Raw genomic sequence first — 17,657 nt, 5'->3', positions numbered from 1 at the left:
ACAACAGGTTGTCAATGAGAGTCAATAGGGCATCGAAGTAGCCATGTAAATAAATCACTGTTTTATGCCATTTACGAGGCCCAAAGTAGCTCCACACTTCGTTGGTAGATTTCCAAGGGCCCTGACATTTAAAACGAGACATTGAGAACTCAGAAAAAGCACCGGTAGTTTATTTACGAGAAGATTTATACAGACAGTAACTGCAAGAAGTTTCGCCGCCATCTTGAATTTAGTCACGATAAGTCGAGTGACGAGCAGGAAGGAAACTACAACCTGATAAATTGAAAACCTGATAAGTTGTAAGATAAGCTGTATAAATCTTCTCGTAAATAAACTACCGGTGCTTTTTATGAGTTCTCAATGTCTCGTTTTAAATGTCAGGGCCCTTGGAAGTCTACCAATGAAGTGTGGAGCTACTTTGTGCCTCGTAAATGGCATAAAACAGTGATTTATTTACATGGCTACTTCGATGCCCTATTGACTCTCATTGACAACCTGTTGTGAGCATCGGCTAACTGACCCCAGATTTCGGACTGCAGTGGACAAGACGAGATGAGATATGCAAGGTACGTTCACACTCGGTATCATGATTCATTACACTTTAGGTCAATATCACACCGGACTTCTCCTTTAAAGGTGACTTGCAGCTGTGGTGGCAGAAAAACACTGGTGAAATCCACGGAATAAGAGATAAAAGAGATTGTTGTGCTTTCGGATGTCATAATTTGAAAGCAAATCATTTTTATAGAAAACTGTCAAAGGTGCCATTTGAAACTAAATGTAGACGTTTAAATGGACAGACTAATGGATGAAACCTGCTATGATTACTCTACTTTTAAAGCATAAATTAGATTTAAACAAAAGTTCTATATAATATTCACATATGCAGTTCAAAGGAAACATTATATTAGCCCTAGAGTTACAACATGAAATACAATTTAAATATAACATTTCACATTTACCTATTTTATCTTACAATTCTTTTTTCTCGCAAATGCAAGTTTATATATTGTAATTTTTACTTTATAACTCGATTTAACTCAACAATAGAGAGTTTATCCTTTGTGAGGGGAAAAAAAAAGTCAGTGTGTAGGATATAAACTCAATAGAGAGAATGATTTTTCTTATCAGAATCGTGAGATATTATCTCGGAATTGTGAGAATAAAGTCATATTTTTAAAACTCGAATTTACCTTTTTTTATTCTTTTATTCCATGGGCCGGCACTTGAAAATTGACAGTTTCTGCCACCAGATAGGCTCTGCCCACAAAAAAACAAAAAAAACATCACTGTTTGCAAACACTGAATTGGTCTATTGGGAAGGTTTTTCACATCTCCTGCCTAGATTATAAAAGAAAATCTGAATTTATACTAACTTATATATGATAAAATGAGATAAAGGCTCACTTTTATTACACTTTATTGATTAGGTATGCCTTTTTTCGATCCTCTAATTTAAACTGTATACTCTTTTTCTATAGCTGATTTCATGTGTGGTGATGTCTTAAAGGGATAGTTCACCCAAAAATTGAAGTTATTTACTCATCCTCATGCTATAGGTGTATATGGCTTTCTTCTTTCAGATAAATACAATCAGAGTTATATAAAAAAATGTCCTGGCTTTTAAAGCTTTATAATGACAGTGAATGGGGGTCGAGATTTTGAAGCCCTATAAAGTGCATCAATCCATCATAAAAAGTACTCCACACGGCTCCGGGAGGTTAATAAAGGTCTCCTGAAGCAAACCAACGTGTTTGTGTAAGACAAAAGTTCATATTTAAAAATTTATAAACTGTAATTTCTGGCTTTCGTTGCCTTACATGCGTTCATGAGAGAGTGGCATTCCAGAAGATGACGTAAAAGCTCCAGTGAGAATGTGTCTCGTGAGAACCAAGTTTTGTTTACAGCAAAGGAAACCAGTCACCTCTTGGCTTATATCAAAATCCTCCAACATTTTTCTTTACAGATCCTTGTTTTGAACTTCTAATTTGTGTCCAGTGGTTTATAAAGTTGTGCATACATACACAAACACATCAATTTGCCTCAAAAGGCCTTTATTAACCCCTTGGAGCCTTGTGGAGCACTTTTTATGATGGATGGACACCTTTTTTTGGGCTTGAAAATCTCAACAGCCATTCACTACCATTATAAAGAGCCAGGACAATATTTTATGTAAAGCTCTGATTGTATTTGTCTGAAAGTCATACACACCTAAGATGGCTTGACGTTGAGTAAATCATGATTAATCATGGCACTTTTCAACTATCCCTTTAAATAATTGGTTATAATGTCAACTATATATCTGGTTATTGGCCAAAAATATATTCAAATTATTACTGAAAACAGTTTTGGCTTCTTAATATTTCATTCAGTACTTTTAGATTTTAAAAAGTAAATAAATATGTTAATTAATTAGTTTAAAAAATAAGTTTTATTTAGCAAGGATGCATTAAACTGATCAAAAGTAAAAGACAGTAAAGACATTTTATAATGTTGGAAAAGATTTCTGTTTCAAATAATTGCTGTTCTTTTGAACTTTCTGTTCTTCAAATAATCTGAGAAATCTGGGATTTTTTATTAAAAAGAATTAAAATGACCAATAATGACAAATTGCAACCAGCAATAAAACTTCCTGCTTCAGTTGGAAATAGTCAACCTCTGCTGCATTATGTGTGGTGTTAATGAACTGCTTTGCCAATTCTCATTGATAAATGGATAAATTCAATTTTTACTATTCCAAATATATTAGGTATGCACTAAAGTCCAAATCCTCCACAGGTTCCTCTCGTGCTCCAGCTCTTTGACACGCTTCACGCTCTGTGTAACCTCCTGGTTGTTGCCCCGGACAACCTCAAACAGGTGTGCTCTGGAGAGCAGCTGACCAACCTTGACAGGAACCTCCTCCACGCTTTCGTCCAACTGAGAGTAGACTATCGCTCAGCCCGACTGGGACGGCATTTCAGCTAATGACTGGCAGGGCTGGCCAATTACCACACAGCCTACAGAACTGCCGTCCATTCAGAGCTGCGAGAAACACAAGTGGCCAATCTTGAGTGGCTTTTGAACTGTCTTTGTCTATGTTTCAGTGTGGAAATTAAACTTTGTGTTTAACGAACAAAAGAGCAACTGTTTCAAAGCCCAACACTTCCCAGGTTGCTCAGTTTTAAGTTCTACATGCAGGTTTTAATTTGAGCGTAGTGTTTTGTTAATGATATTATTTTAAAAGGATATATAGTGAGGGTAGAGGGCTGTTTTGTACATTATTCCCTGTGTCTTCTGCTACTAATGGAAAGAGAATGATCATCTCGGATAGATGAACTGAGGTGGGTCACTCGAATGATTCTGCCACTGGACTTGGGTGGTCAAGAGACTTTTATTTTAAGTGTGCCAAATCCATCATCTGTGGCTCTATTGAGAGGAAAGGGGCGGTTCTGCGCGCTGCTCTGGATCAATCAGTTTGTCCAGCTCATTTCACTCAGGCTCTTGCGCACACATAGGGCTTCACAGAGAAGACAATTACTGTTTTGAGCTGAACAATGCAGGTGTTATACAAATGTTGCCATGCTTAGGTGATTTTGTCCTAAATTCATTTCATACACTTAAGAATACCATCTTTGATGGTTTGAAACACAAGCACATTAACTTAGTCAATTTTAAGCTTAAATTTAGAGATGTTTAACGCTGAATTGTCAAAAAATAACAATAGAATGGTTTCATTTCCATGCTGCCCTGCAACATGCAAAGCTGGCCTTTCCAATGCGAAAATATAACAATACATGAACAAATCTGTGCTAACAACCTGTTGCTTAGTAAAATGAAAATATAGCATATAGCATTCACATAATGAATAAACAAATTAACAAAATATGAGGTGAGCAGCTTTGAGAGTTGTATGAGTTTTTAAAGGGCTTAGGTCACATACTGTTGTTGTTTTTTTCCCATAGAGATTCTTAATTTGGACTGCTTTTTGTATTCTGACATCTGTATAGATATTCTGAAGCTCAGTGATCAGAAATGTGGGTGTTTTCCACCAGTCACAAACCATTAAATCCAAGACCCTTTCATCTGACAGGGATGTGTTGAATGCAGTAATGTCATATGACTAGTTGAACTCTAAACCCTTAACCTCTGTCGAAGTGGCAGGGGTCAAGATCTTTGACCTCTAGGAATGACCTAGGTGTGTTAGACTGTTAGAAAGGATTAAAAGGTCTGATTCTTGATTCCGTTATACTGTACTGATTTCAAACATCAATTTATGTCAAAACAATGCTACATGAGCTGATTCGTGTGTACAAGCTGCTCATTATAATCAATTATTTCCAAAAATAAAATGTGTGAAATAATGAGACGTTTTATTGTGAGTGGTTCCAAAGCCAGTGGGTGATTACTATTATTCAATACATTTTCATGTCTGAATAATTTCTTAATAAATTAGATAAAACATTATCCAAAATATAATTTAACTTTTTTTTGTAAATAATAATAATAATAATCAAGAACATATTGGTGAATTTCAAATAATTTCACTACTTCGGTTTGAGCAGATGTTGCCATTTTGCAGTTTTTCCCCCAGACATGTTTTAATTGGTAATCAGTAACATTTTTACACAAGTCTTTTAACTCTAATTTTCAATTTTGAGTAAAAGCATGAATCACATATTTCATGTGAACGTTGTTATTCATTTATTGTAACACTTTACAATAAGGTTCATTAGTTAGCTACATTAGTTAACATGAACTAAGAATGAACAATACTCCTACAGCATTTATTAATCTTAGTTAATGTTAATTTCAGCATTTAATGCATTATTAAAATCTCAAGCTGTGTTTGTTAGCATTAGTTAATGCACTGTGAACTAACATGAACAAACAGCGAACTGTATTTGTATAAGCTAACATTAACAAAGATGAATAAATACTGTAATAAATGTATTGTTCATTGTTTGTTGTTAGTTAAGTCTTAAGTAGCACTGGTATATTTGTACCAATAGGCAAAAATAGATTGTATGGGTCACAATTATCGATTGTTCTTTTATGCCAATATAGGAAATTAAGTAAAGATCATGTTCCATAAAGATACTTTGTAAATTTGCAACTTTAAATATATCAAAACTAAATGTATGATTAGTAATATGCATTGCTAAGAACTTCATTTAGGCAACTTTAAAGGTGATTTTTCTCAATATTTAGATTTTTTGCACCCTCAGATTCCAGATATTCAGTTATAATGTGATATATTATAACAGTTGTATCTCAGACAAATAGCTATTGTCCATATATCAAAGGAAAGCTTATTTATTTAGATTTCAGATCTCAATTTTGAAAAAATGACCCTTGTGACTGGTTTTCCCATTTTCCAATCTATTCAACTGAGTTAAATGAGTAACGTGCGCTATTGATAAAGTACATGAAGTGTATACACTCAGAGGAGAATATATACAGTATATATGTTCTTCTTGGAACCGACTTGATAAGTCTTTGAAAAACAGACTCTTCTCAAGGACTCATCGTGTATTCTTAACCATGAAGGTTTAGGGTAATGTCTTCCCAAAGGAGGAAAATTATTCCCGCGACTTAAAAGACAAAATGGGAGAAAACTGCTAAGCTTAACCGCCCAGCAGTGTTTAAGATGTGTGCGGTCGTCACGGCCAGGAAAGGCCGAGAGAGATAGAAACGCTTCAGAGCTGAACTGAGCTGCTGTTTTCACCACAGTGTGCGGCCTCTACAATGGCAAACAGGCAAAGTTAAACAGCACTATTAATTAGGCTAATATGAATATGATCACTGCCAGGGAAATTCAATTCTCTCAGCCCTAATCACAACTGGATAGCTTGTAAAAATTATTTTGTTAGGCCCTGGTGCAAACAGCGCGGCCTTTTCCAAACATTTGAGAAGTATTTGTTTTGCATGGCGATTAGCGTTCTCTGGTAGCGAGCGAGCGCGAGAAGCGGCGGAGCAGCGATAACCGTTGAGAGGCGGGAGCGCGCAGGCTCCCGCGGGAACGGCTGACTCAGGGCGAGTGTGAACGCGGACCGCTGCTGTTGTTTATGGAGGCCTGTGTGTTTGAGCAGGTGGCGAGGATTAGCGGCGCTGTCAACACTGAACGCTGGATAAAGCCTCTGCTCACCCTTTCCTCAGTCTGCTCATTAGAGCTCATCATTTTTACCATTTCACTCTCACACACATATCTGAAGAGGTAAGGTTCGTTGGGGGTAAGGAAAACGTTCACGGACGTATCCTCATGTGGAATGGTGATCTTTCTCCAGTTGTGGATCAGTATCCAAAAGTTGTTAAAAGTCCAACTTTACTTTTTTCACATTTTGCATCAGTGTAGTTCAATTAGCAAACTTTTGCAGGACAATTCTCCATTAGCATTAAATGTTAAGCGATTTTGAAATTAGACTCTGTATTTTAATCCCCAGAAACAACATGTTTTTTGGCATTTGGGTTTCTTCTTACATTTGTTAGTTACAGTTTTATAGTGTTTAAAAACAGTTGCAAGGAATTAAGGCAAATGTCATCTATGTATTGTTTTCAGGAGACAAGAGTATTATCCGTGAATGTCAGTTTGGGACAAGATGGCTTAAAAGTTAGTTGTACAATTTGTTTGTTGTTTTTTAAATGTCCAAAAGCAATGGTTAGATATTGTTTAATGCTATCCACCTTATTCTTCAATGCATGAGTAAGCCTATGGGCCAGATTTCCGGTTCATTAGCCATTAAGGTGACCAGATTTCTGAAATGAAAAGCGTTCAGTGGTCAAAATCTCACAGAAATCTCACTTGTGAATATCCATAAATTAAAAAAAAAAAACGGGGACAAAATGTTTTAGCATTATTTTTAAATGTCATAATTGATTACTGTAGTTTTTTAATACAATAGTAAACTATTGCAAATAACAAACATATCAAAACAGTATTATAACAAAATTATGGCTTTAATAAACATTCAAAATAAAACAAATATGTGAACATATGATAATGTATTTAACAAATTATATTTTTAAACTGTATCATTTTCAAAACGGTGAGTACAATAATTACAACTTTTGGAATTACAAATTTTATGTTTATGCTTTTGAAAATCGAGCTTTTCTATCCGTATCAGGCTTATTATTTTAGGCTCATTTTGCCCATAAAGTATGCGCTTTCTTTAAATGTAATTGTGTTAGTGTAACACAGTGTCCTAACTACAGGCACCACGACGATTAAAGGTATCTTTTCCATGTTAATCAGAGTTTTTGTCTGAACTAGACGCAACGACAACAAGCTAAATTTCTGCGACGTTGCGACTGGAACAACAACATACAAGCTATGACAGTTAGAATCTCAGGTAATGATTATGTGCTTTATTCAATGTTAAACGTGTCTAATGAGAGTATGAATATCATATTGCATGACATTTATAGCCATACTGAAAACAACAATAGATAATTTACCTCAGATCTTAAAAATACATTTAAACAAACATATATCCTTCGTTAAAACTGCAAACTCATTACAAACCAATAAGTGTTTTCTATGACAAAGATGCTATCAGTCACTCAGTACACTCTTAAAAATAAAAGTGCTTTAAAGGGTTCTTCACAGCGATGCCGAGAACCATTTTTGGTTCCACAAAGAACCATTCAATGAAAGGTTCTTTAAAGAACCATCTCTTTCTTACCTTTTTATAATCTGAAGAACCTTTTGTAAAACCAAAAGGTTCTTTATGGAACCATTTAGACAAAGAGGTTCTTCTATGGCATCGTGAAGCACCTTTATTTTTAAGAGTGTATGTAGTTTTAAAAATGTTAAAAAGGTTGAATATTTATGAATTTAATTATTAACTTGTCCATTTCGTTGTGAGTGCAGTGCACTTCTGCGCTTCTGAATAGCTGTGATATTTCAGTGATTCTGTCACGTCGCGCTGTCAGTGTATTTGCAGGTTGTTTTGAATGTTCTGTAAAATGGGGATATTTCCAGGGATAGCTCCAGTTGGGGGACAGGACATCAAAAACTGTCACTGTCCCCGGAAAAAACGGGATGTCTGTTCACCCTACGCTATAGGAAATTACCGAGAAGAATAACCACAATCAGTAAATGGTAAAACTGTTTGTACTACAAAACAGTGTTCATAATTAAGATAACACATCAAAATAATATGGTAAGACAGGCCTATCTGCAATATTAAGCAGCAAAACGAGCCGTTTTGTACAGCTAAAAATTGCTGGATGTGGATGAGACTGGAAGCCAGACCCATCAAATTTACAAATGGCAACACCCACTCTGACAGGAAAAATATGGTGGATATTTTCACAGAAATTTACTTAAAAATAAAACTATCTTGAGAAATATTCACTGTAAGAAATAGCTGTCCCCTATCATTGTATTTTATACACTCTAGTGCACATATGAATTAGCTGTGCTTAAATTTAATAGGCATTTAATGTAAATTACTGTTTGTGCTGTTTGAGAAATCTCAACTTGCATTAAACACACATGGACCAATCTTTATTATGGAATATATTATAATTTGAAAAAAATTAAAGGAATATCTAATCACTTCACTTTTTTTACCCTGCTTACCTGTAGTGTCAGGCATAAACATACACTGTCCTGATATTTCCTGCAAGGGACATTGTATCACATTCAGTCTTATAAACTAAAACCATACCTTAATATAAGCACTCGATGAAAGGTTATTTACCAGAAACTATAGAAATATAAAATACAAATGCTAGTTGCAAAATAATATATACCTACCACTTTTGTCCCCCATACAACAGCATTTTTTGAAACAAAGCAGTTGTCAAAAAGTTGTTACAGTCAAACCTCCAACATATGTGGAGAAATTTGTGGAAAAAAAATTTGATTGTCATATACAGAGAGAAAAAAATCTTTGTCATATACAGAGGGGAAAAAATCTTAGCTTTTAGAAAAAAAAAATAAAGATTTTTAAAGTTTTGCATATGTGTTTTATGTTTTGTATCATATTTGATACATCAGGCCTTTATGGCCTGTATAATATTATATAGTGATATAGTGAAATGATATAGTTCATAAAAAGGCGAATCCGTTTTATTCAGAGGCCCAAATGGTGCAAAAAGCTGTATATGAAGTTCTGATAGTTTGTAATGTGTTTTTTACAGTATAGCAGACTATTTTCATAAAATGCATATAAATATCAGCTGTCACTCTATATCTCCCATTAATAAGTCTTAGTAAGATGTAATTTAAATGCTCTGTGTTATGATTCAAAGCTCTGTAGTTTTTATTTTGAGGGCAAAACTGATAATGCAGTGCAATGCAGTACACTAATGACTAAGAGATATACAAATAACTGTTGTGACATTTTAACATAATTTAAAAAAAAATTATCAGTCCAGTAAGAGGACTTTTGAAAGATCCCGATTTCATTAAGGATCACACAAGGGGGAAAAATCTACCACCAGCTGAAGGTGGACATTTTTAGAATGATACTAAAGTAGGTTTTACTTGCTAAAAAATATGAAATATCAATCAGATGACAGAAGGCATGTAATAGATTGTTTACAACAGATTTTTCAGCAAGTTTTATTCATGTTTACAGTTTAGAGACTTTAGAAACATATGTGTCAAATATGATACTGAATGGGTAAGGCTTTGTAATAACCGTATATACACCTCACATCGAAATGTTCTCCTCCTCCGCTTCTCAGAGTTAACTTTTCACTTCAGTTTTCTGGGCCCCGAAGTGAAAAATAAAAGATCAAACCTATCTTGGTGTTTCTTGGTCACATTCTTACAACTTTACTGTAGCTTGTGGTTACACGAGCCTACCCACACACTTAATTAGTTATTAAACAGTAAATCCAGTATTGTTCAGAGTGTTATTAGAGCTCCCACAAGCGTTCGTTTGGTCCACGCTGCCTCCAGTGCCCTCCAGTGTTATGGCATCCCACAAATCCCAGCTTGAGCGCATCACTCTCTCAAATCGCCCTCTCTCTGCCTCCTGGAGCAGTGACAATACAGCATTACAGCACTCAATCCATGTCAACAGCAGCTTTGCTTAATGCCAGCTCAAAGCTTTTAAGCTAAATCTTCACCTAATGATGCTGAACGATTAGCCCTTTGCTCTTATGCCCGTCGATAGACTCGTATCAATTAGGGTTTGTTTGTTTGTTAGTGTAGTGAGGTGACGCTCCTGTGCATTACAGTGTTCAAGTTTCATGTACAGCGTACAATACTTGTTATTTGCAATTAAATACTGTTGCTTTGGAATTTGAAGAAAGATTAAGGTGCCAAATTATTGCCATTAGGAAATGTAATCTTTAATATATAGATGAGCAGTAGGGTTGCATTTTTCTGCAGTCTTTGTCTTTTTGCATTCATGAGTGTTTTGTGTGTGTGCAGATGTGATACAGTGGCAGCCCTGTCTCCTGTTGTGAAGCAGATGTTGCCCTCTGTTTTTACCCACCTCTGCACCCTTTATCCCATGCCAAGTCCAAAGGATCAATGGTGCCATGCTAAGTGTGGGACACAATGGATATGTAAAAATTCAGCAGAATACAGGTATGAACCTTGGGTAAGGTTGGTGTGTAATTTAGATTTATGACATTGTTTTATTTTACGTGTGCTGTCTGACAGTTTTTGTCTTCATGCATTTTTTAAAAACTTAAAATAGCTTTTAAATTTATATTATATGATATTATTTATATATTTTATTTTATGGCATATTGTGAAAGTTCAACAGTATCACATGCACTTTTTTTAATCATATGATTTTTATAAATCAACTTGCCTATTTCTTTAAGTCACTGCATTACTATATAAAACCCGTATTCATTTATATTTGTGACCCTGGACCACAAAAGCAGTCTTAAGTAGCACAGTTGCATTTGTAGCAATAGCCAAAAATACATTGTTTGGGTCAGAATTATTGATTTAACTTTTATGCCAAAACTCATAAAGATATTGAGGAAAGATCATGTTCCATAAAGATATTTTGTAAGTTTCCTACCATAAATATGTCAAAATGTAATTTTAAATTAGCAATATGCTTTGCTAAGAACTTAATTTGGACACCTCTAAAGGCAATTTTCTCAATATTTATTTTTTTTGCATCCTCAGATTCTAGATTTTAAAATATTGTCCTATCCTTACAAACATCAATGAAAAGCTCATTTATTTAGCTTACAGATGTATAAATCTCAGTTGCAAAAAAATGGACCCTTATGACTAGGTCTTGTGGTCCAGGGTCACATATTAGAATTTAGTGTTTATGCAAAAATCTAATGTGCATCAATACAATTAACCAGTGACCAAATATGTTTGTTTTTAAAAAAAATTGTATACCTTGAGAGGATATATATTTATTTAATATATACTATATGCTACTACAAATTATATACATATATATATATTTTTATATATTCAGTTCAGTAATTTTTATTTTTTCCATCATTTTTAATAATGATGTCTGACTGTTGCCTAAAGCAATTGAAATGATCAATCCACATCTAATGGCGAAAACAAACCCCCTTCATTTTTCATTTCTTGTATAATGTGTTTCTTTGATCTTAAAATAAAACAATACGTGAAATATTTTAAGATTCTTGGCGCTGAGCACGAAACCACAGAGCCAAGCCCTGCCTGAAAGCCCGAAACCCCAAAGCTGCTGTGAAACGCATACAACCGGAGCCGTTCAGCTGTGAGCCTGCAGTAAACTTGATGGAAAGGCAGAGGGCAGTAGTGCACTAAAGCAGCCCCCCAACAAGCCCTCTCTCCCACACTCCCTCTTTCACAATGGAAGTGCGCCCGGGGGGGAAGTGTTGCTTTTTTAGGTCTATAAGCCCGTATCCCTTAATCCCTCGCCATGATTGACAATCATGATTTAGGGTATATGGTGTCCCATTCTAATCCAGCAGCACTGCTTTCATTTGCATACTTGCCGTGCGTGGCCTCATTTTCAGGGGAGGCATACTGCCTGCTGCCTTTGTAAGAGATGCAGAGAGAGAGGAGAGGAAAAGAGAGGGAGAGAGAGAGAACAAAAAGGGAAATAGGAGGTAGAAAGAGAGCTGAGAGGAGAGAGAATTTAGAAAAGAGAGTTGGCTGGCATTGAGGAGAGAGAGAGAGAAAGAGCAAGGGAGAGAATGATGAAAATTAGATTAGAGAGAGAGAGATTAGAAATTGGGAATGTTTGTGTATGTCTGCCAGGAGTGAGGATAACTGTGTGTGAGAGAGACAGTGTGTGTGTGTACCAAAGTCAGTCTTTGCCATCTAGCCACTTCAGTATCTCTCAATTGCCCTCCAGCTCTAAAGATGTGTCCCAAGGCACATCGCACAGACGAGAGAGAGACGAGGAGAAAGGCTAAATTAGCATTAACTTAATTAATGAGGCATTTGTGATAACAATGTAGAATGTCATATGACACCTGCAAATAAAACTGACAGAATTATGATTTAAAACAAAATCGTAACCTTTGGAAATCAGTTGCAGGCTGTTTTATAGCTTGAAAGCAGGAAGCATGCAAAATATATATGTATTTTAAAAAAGCTGTATATCTGAACACAACATTGAATACACAATATCATAAAAAAAAAAGAAATCATAACTGCAGAACGAATAGTATGTGACCTTCATTTTCTGTGTGTATATTTTCAACTGCCTGCTTCGATGCATTGCAGAAATGTCATATGCCATGTCTTGTTTTCATACATTGAAAACTTTTGTAATTTTGTATGATATCATTATGTGCGAAGGGAAGGTCAAACATTTACAGTCCAAACATTCAAACAGAAGGTCAAACATTTACAGTCCAAACATTCAAACAAAAGGTCAATCATTCAAACAGAACGTTTTGTTGTGACAGATTTATCAATTTAGGTTCACTGCGGTTTGAATAATAAAATGTGTATTTTAAAACATCAAATAATCAGTTATTCAAGCATATCGTTTAAATGCTTTTGTGTTCAAAATTACTCAAACTCAAATATCATTAAAATATAGTAATTTAATAAAATCTACAATAATACGTTCTTATTTTAAATATACATATATAATTGAATTTTTATTTTTGTTTATTTATGTATCATATTTGGTCCAACAACAATGAATTAAAAACCAATATAAAACAGTAATCATTAAGTAATAATAGCCAGTATAAAAAGTATTTATAATATATTATAAAATAATACAAATATTGTTATAATTAATTTTGTATTTATTTATTTATTTATTGATGATTTTTTTTTTATCAAACAACAGTGGAATCAAAATAACCAAATATAATGTAGTAGGTATTAAAGAGTAGTAGTCATGATATAATATGAATAATAGATATGACAAAGTTATAGTATAATACACAATGTTATAATTATTATAATTAAAATTGCATATTTATATATTTGTTGCTTTTTATTTAACAAAAAATGGAATTAAAACCAAATATAGAAATGATTAAATGATATTAATAATATAATACACATAATTTTATTTATTTATTTATTCATTCATTCATTAAATAAAAGTAATAATTTAAAACACATTTTTTTATTATTAATTTATTCATTCATTCATTTACAGTTTATTTATTTATTTGTTTGTTGAGAATGATTTTTGATCAAACAACAATGGAATCAAAATAACTAAATATAATGTAGTAGGTATTAAAGAATAGTAGCAATGATATGATATGAATTATAGATATGACAACTATATTATTTTATAATACACAATGTTATAATTATTATAATTAAAATTGCATATTTATATATTTGTTGCGTTTTATTTAACAAAAAATGGAATTAAAACCAAATATAGAACTGATTAAATAATAGTAATAATATAATACACATAATTAATTTTTTTATTCATTCATTCATTCATTTACAGTTTATTTATTTATTATTAAGGATGATTTTTGATCAATGGAATCAAAATAACCAAATATAATGTAGTAGGTATGATTTGATATGAATAATAGATATAACAAACTATATTATTAAATAATACACAATGTTATAATTATTATAATTAGAATTAAATATTTATTTATTTATTGCATTTTATTTAACAATGGAATTAAAACCAAATATAGAAATTATTAAATAATAGTAATAATATAAAATACACAATTTTATTTTTTATTCATTCATTCATTCATTCATTCATTCATCCATTTACAGTTTTTTATTTATTTATTGACGATGATTTCATATCAAACAACAATGGAATCAAAATAACCAAATATCATGTAGAAGGTATTAAAGAATAGTAGCCATGATATAATATGAATAATAGATACAAACTATCTATTATTCATATTATATTATTAAATAATACACGTTATAATTATTATAATTAAAATTGCATATTTATCTATTTGTTGCAATAGAAATGATTAAATAATAGTAATAATATAATACACATATTTTATTTATTTTATTTATTCATTCATTCGTTCATTTACAGTTTATTTTATCAAAGAATAAAACAACAGAATAAAAAGATGACAATGATATACTGAATCAGAAGGGGAAAATGGGATATGAGACACTTTTTACTGTGTGTGTGTGTTGTGTGTGTTTGACAGAGAGACAGCAGGTGAGTGTCTTACAGATGCTGTAGGAAGTATGATGAATCTAATCTGATTATTATCTGTCTAAGCTTCGACTTCCCGTAACTTATCCAGTGTTTACTAGACTAAGTGCTTTCCATTCTACATAGACTATCCACACGCATTAACACGTCCCCAATTTGTTATTTACTAAAACTCAGTCTGTGTGCGTTTGCATTGTGTGCTTGTGTTGTGTGTGCGCATTATACAGCATATCTCCGAGTCTGAAGGAGACATGGGGGGAAAAAAACCCTTCGCTTATTCCCCCATTTTGAGAAATTAAACTCTTGTACTTGATCCAGCTAACAGGATTTTCTTAAATTACTTTATAAAAGACCATCTTTTAACTTCCCTCTCTCACATGCAATCCATTCATTAGTAGGTCTGCCTGAAGGGCCTCCCCACATCAATTGCTTGGGTTAAAGTTACAAACTTAGGCAGCTCTGTGATGCTCAGCGCTCATGGTGGTTTGCGGAGGCGGGGGCCAGAATTATTAATTTCTCAAGTATTAGAAAAAAATAACGAGATTGAATTAAGAGTATTGGCCCTCTGTTATCCTGGGCGGCTAGCCTCGGGGTCCGACTGTGGTGGAGGACATTATGCAAATGCTTCTTCTCTTTTTCTCTATATCTCCTCTCTCCCTCTCGTCTGTGTCTCTCATTTTTTCATTCTGCTCTCTGAACGAAAGCCATAGGAGTAGCACAGGACAGTGTATCATTCTGCAAGTCCTTGTGTGTCTTTTTTTTCTTTCACTTGTCCCTGAACTTCATACACTCATACGAGAACCGAATTCTGTTTCTTCCCATCTTTCCTTCTCTCCGTTTCTCTAATCTCAGAGCAGGATGAGATTGTGACGGGTCCCATAAAAGAGACAGCTGTCAAAACACGGCCCATTCCTGTCATCCCAGCCCTCCCTCTGTCTCTCTCTCTCTTTCTCTCTCTCTTTTCTGAGGTGCTGATGCTCCTGCAATCTCTGGATGTGAAATGAGAGAGAGGATAATCTGCATCTATGTCTGTGTCTGTCTCTGTTTCCTTTTTCGCTCTTTTTTTTTTCCTGTTCAGTTTCACTCTGACAGCGGGAAAAAGCTCTGAGCTCGAACACATTGTGTTGCTCCTCATTGCTCACATAACATACAGTATTAACAAAACTTTTTGTTTTCCAAATCAACACTGGAATGACCGGTTTTCAGAGTTTGCCATTCAACAGAGTAGGTTGAATAGAACTACACCCTTAAAAATAAAAGTTTTACAGTCTGGTGCCTTAGTTGGAACTTTAATTCTTTGATGCCATATATAGGAGAACCTTTTTAGTTAGTTTTTCATTTATTTGTTAATTTCCTGGTATGGAAAAACCCATTTTTGTAATGCCTTGTTAAAACAATGTCAATCACAGACAATTTTTCACAGTTTTTGTTAAATGGTGATCCATATTTAAACTAATATAATAATAAATATAATATAATTAAATTAAACTAATGAAATTGACTAAAATTTATAAATATGATGAAATATTCACTAAATTTAAAGAACATTTTTATTAAAAAAAAAAAATGAGCAGAAACATAAAGGACAATTTTGTTTTTTCATTTATTTCCTGGGATGAAGAACCCATTCCTGCAATGTCTTGTTAAAGCAATGTCCATCTTGTCTTACTGGAACTTATTGGTAATTACTGAAATTTATGTTACATTAACAGTTGGCAAAAACAAGAATGTTAACAGATAAGATGAAAAATATGCATTGTTATGATAATTAAGCAATTTTAAATAAAACATACTGTTGATATGTTGTGGAAAAAATAACACAGTCACGCAGGGCCTAAAACTAACTTTTTAAAAGCCATTATTTTTAACATTTAATAGGTTCTGAAATACAGTGGTGTGAAAAAGTGTTGGCCCCTTAATGATTTATTTTTTATTTTTTTGCATGTTTGTCACACTTTAATGTTTCAGATCATTAAACGAATTTAAATATTAATCAAAGATAACACAAGTAAACGCAACATGCAGTTTTTAAAGAAGGGGTTTTTTTATAAAGAGAAAAAATATCCAAACCCACATGGCCCTGTGTGAAACCCCCCTTAAAACATAACTGTGGTTTATCACACCTGAGTTCAGTTTCTATAGCCACACCCAGGCCTGATTACTGCCACACCTGTTCGCAATCAAGAAATCACTTAAATAGGACTTGCCTGACAAAGTGAAGTAGACCAAAGATCCTCAAAAGCTACACATCATGTTGAGATCCAAAGAAAATCAGGAACAAATGAGAAAGAAAGTAATTGAGATCTATCAGTCTGGAAAAGGGTTATAAAGCCATTACTAAAGCTTTGGGACTCCAGCGAACCACAGTGAGAGCCATTATCCACAAATGGCGAAAATATGGAACAGTGGTGAACCTTCCCAGGAGTGGTCGGCCGACCAAAATTACCCCAAAAGCACAGCAACGACTCATCCAAGAGGTCACAAAAGACACCACAACAACTTCTTAAGAACTGCAGGCCTCTCTTGCCTCAGTTAAGGTCAGTGTTCATGACTGCATCTTAAGAAAAAGACTGGGCAAAAATGGCCTGCATGGCAGAGTTCCAAGACGAAACCGCTGCTGAGCAAAAAGAACATAAAGGCTCGTCTCAGTTTTGCCAGAACACATCTTGATGATCCCCAAGACTTTTGGGAAAGTACTCTGTGGACTGACAAGACAAAAGTTGAACTTTTTGGAAGGTGTGTTTCCCATTACATCTGGCGTAAAAGTAACACAGCATTTCATAAAAAGAACATACCAACAGTAAAATATGGTGGTGGTCTGGGGCTGTTTTGCTGCTTCTGGACCTGGAAGACTTGCTGTGATAAATGGAACCATGAATTCTGCTGTCTACCAAAAAATCCTGAAGGACAATGTCCGGCAATGATCCAAAACACTCCAGCAAATCCACCTCTGAATGGCTGAAGAAAAACAAAATGAAGACTTTGGAGTTGCCTAGTCAAAGTCCTAACCTGAATTTTATTGAGATGCTGTGGCATGATCCTAAAAAGGCGGTACATGCTTGAAGACCCTCCAGTGTGGCTGAATTACAACCATTC

General features: G+C 34.1%; 1 protein-coding gene across 1 annotated transcript in view; it reads left to right on the top strand.

Moving 5' to 3' along the window:
- exoc5 (exocyst complex component 5) overlaps window positions 1–4,346 on the top strand; it is a 23,027-nt gene extending 18,681 nt beyond the window's left edge. Inside the window, exon 18 of the mRNA XM_073826859.1 lies at window positions 2,779–4,346. Coding sequence (XP_073682960.1) covers window positions 2,779–2,967 — 189 coding nt within the window. The 3' untranslated portion in view covers window positions 2,968–4,346. The remainder of the gene's footprint in view (window positions 1–2,778) is intronic.
- The last annotated feature ends 13,311 nt before the right edge of the window (window positions 4,347–17,657 follow it).

This window comes from Garra rufa, chromosome 21 (genome assembly GCF_049309525.1).
Source record: "Garra rufa chromosome 21, GarRuf1.0, whole genome shotgun sequence".
Taxonomy (NCBI): domain Eukaryota; kingdom Metazoa; phylum Chordata; class Actinopteri; order Cypriniformes; family Cyprinidae; genus Garra; species Garra rufa.
The sequence above is the reverse complement of the archived record's forward strand: the minus strand, read 5'-3'. Positions and strand labels throughout refer to the sequence as shown.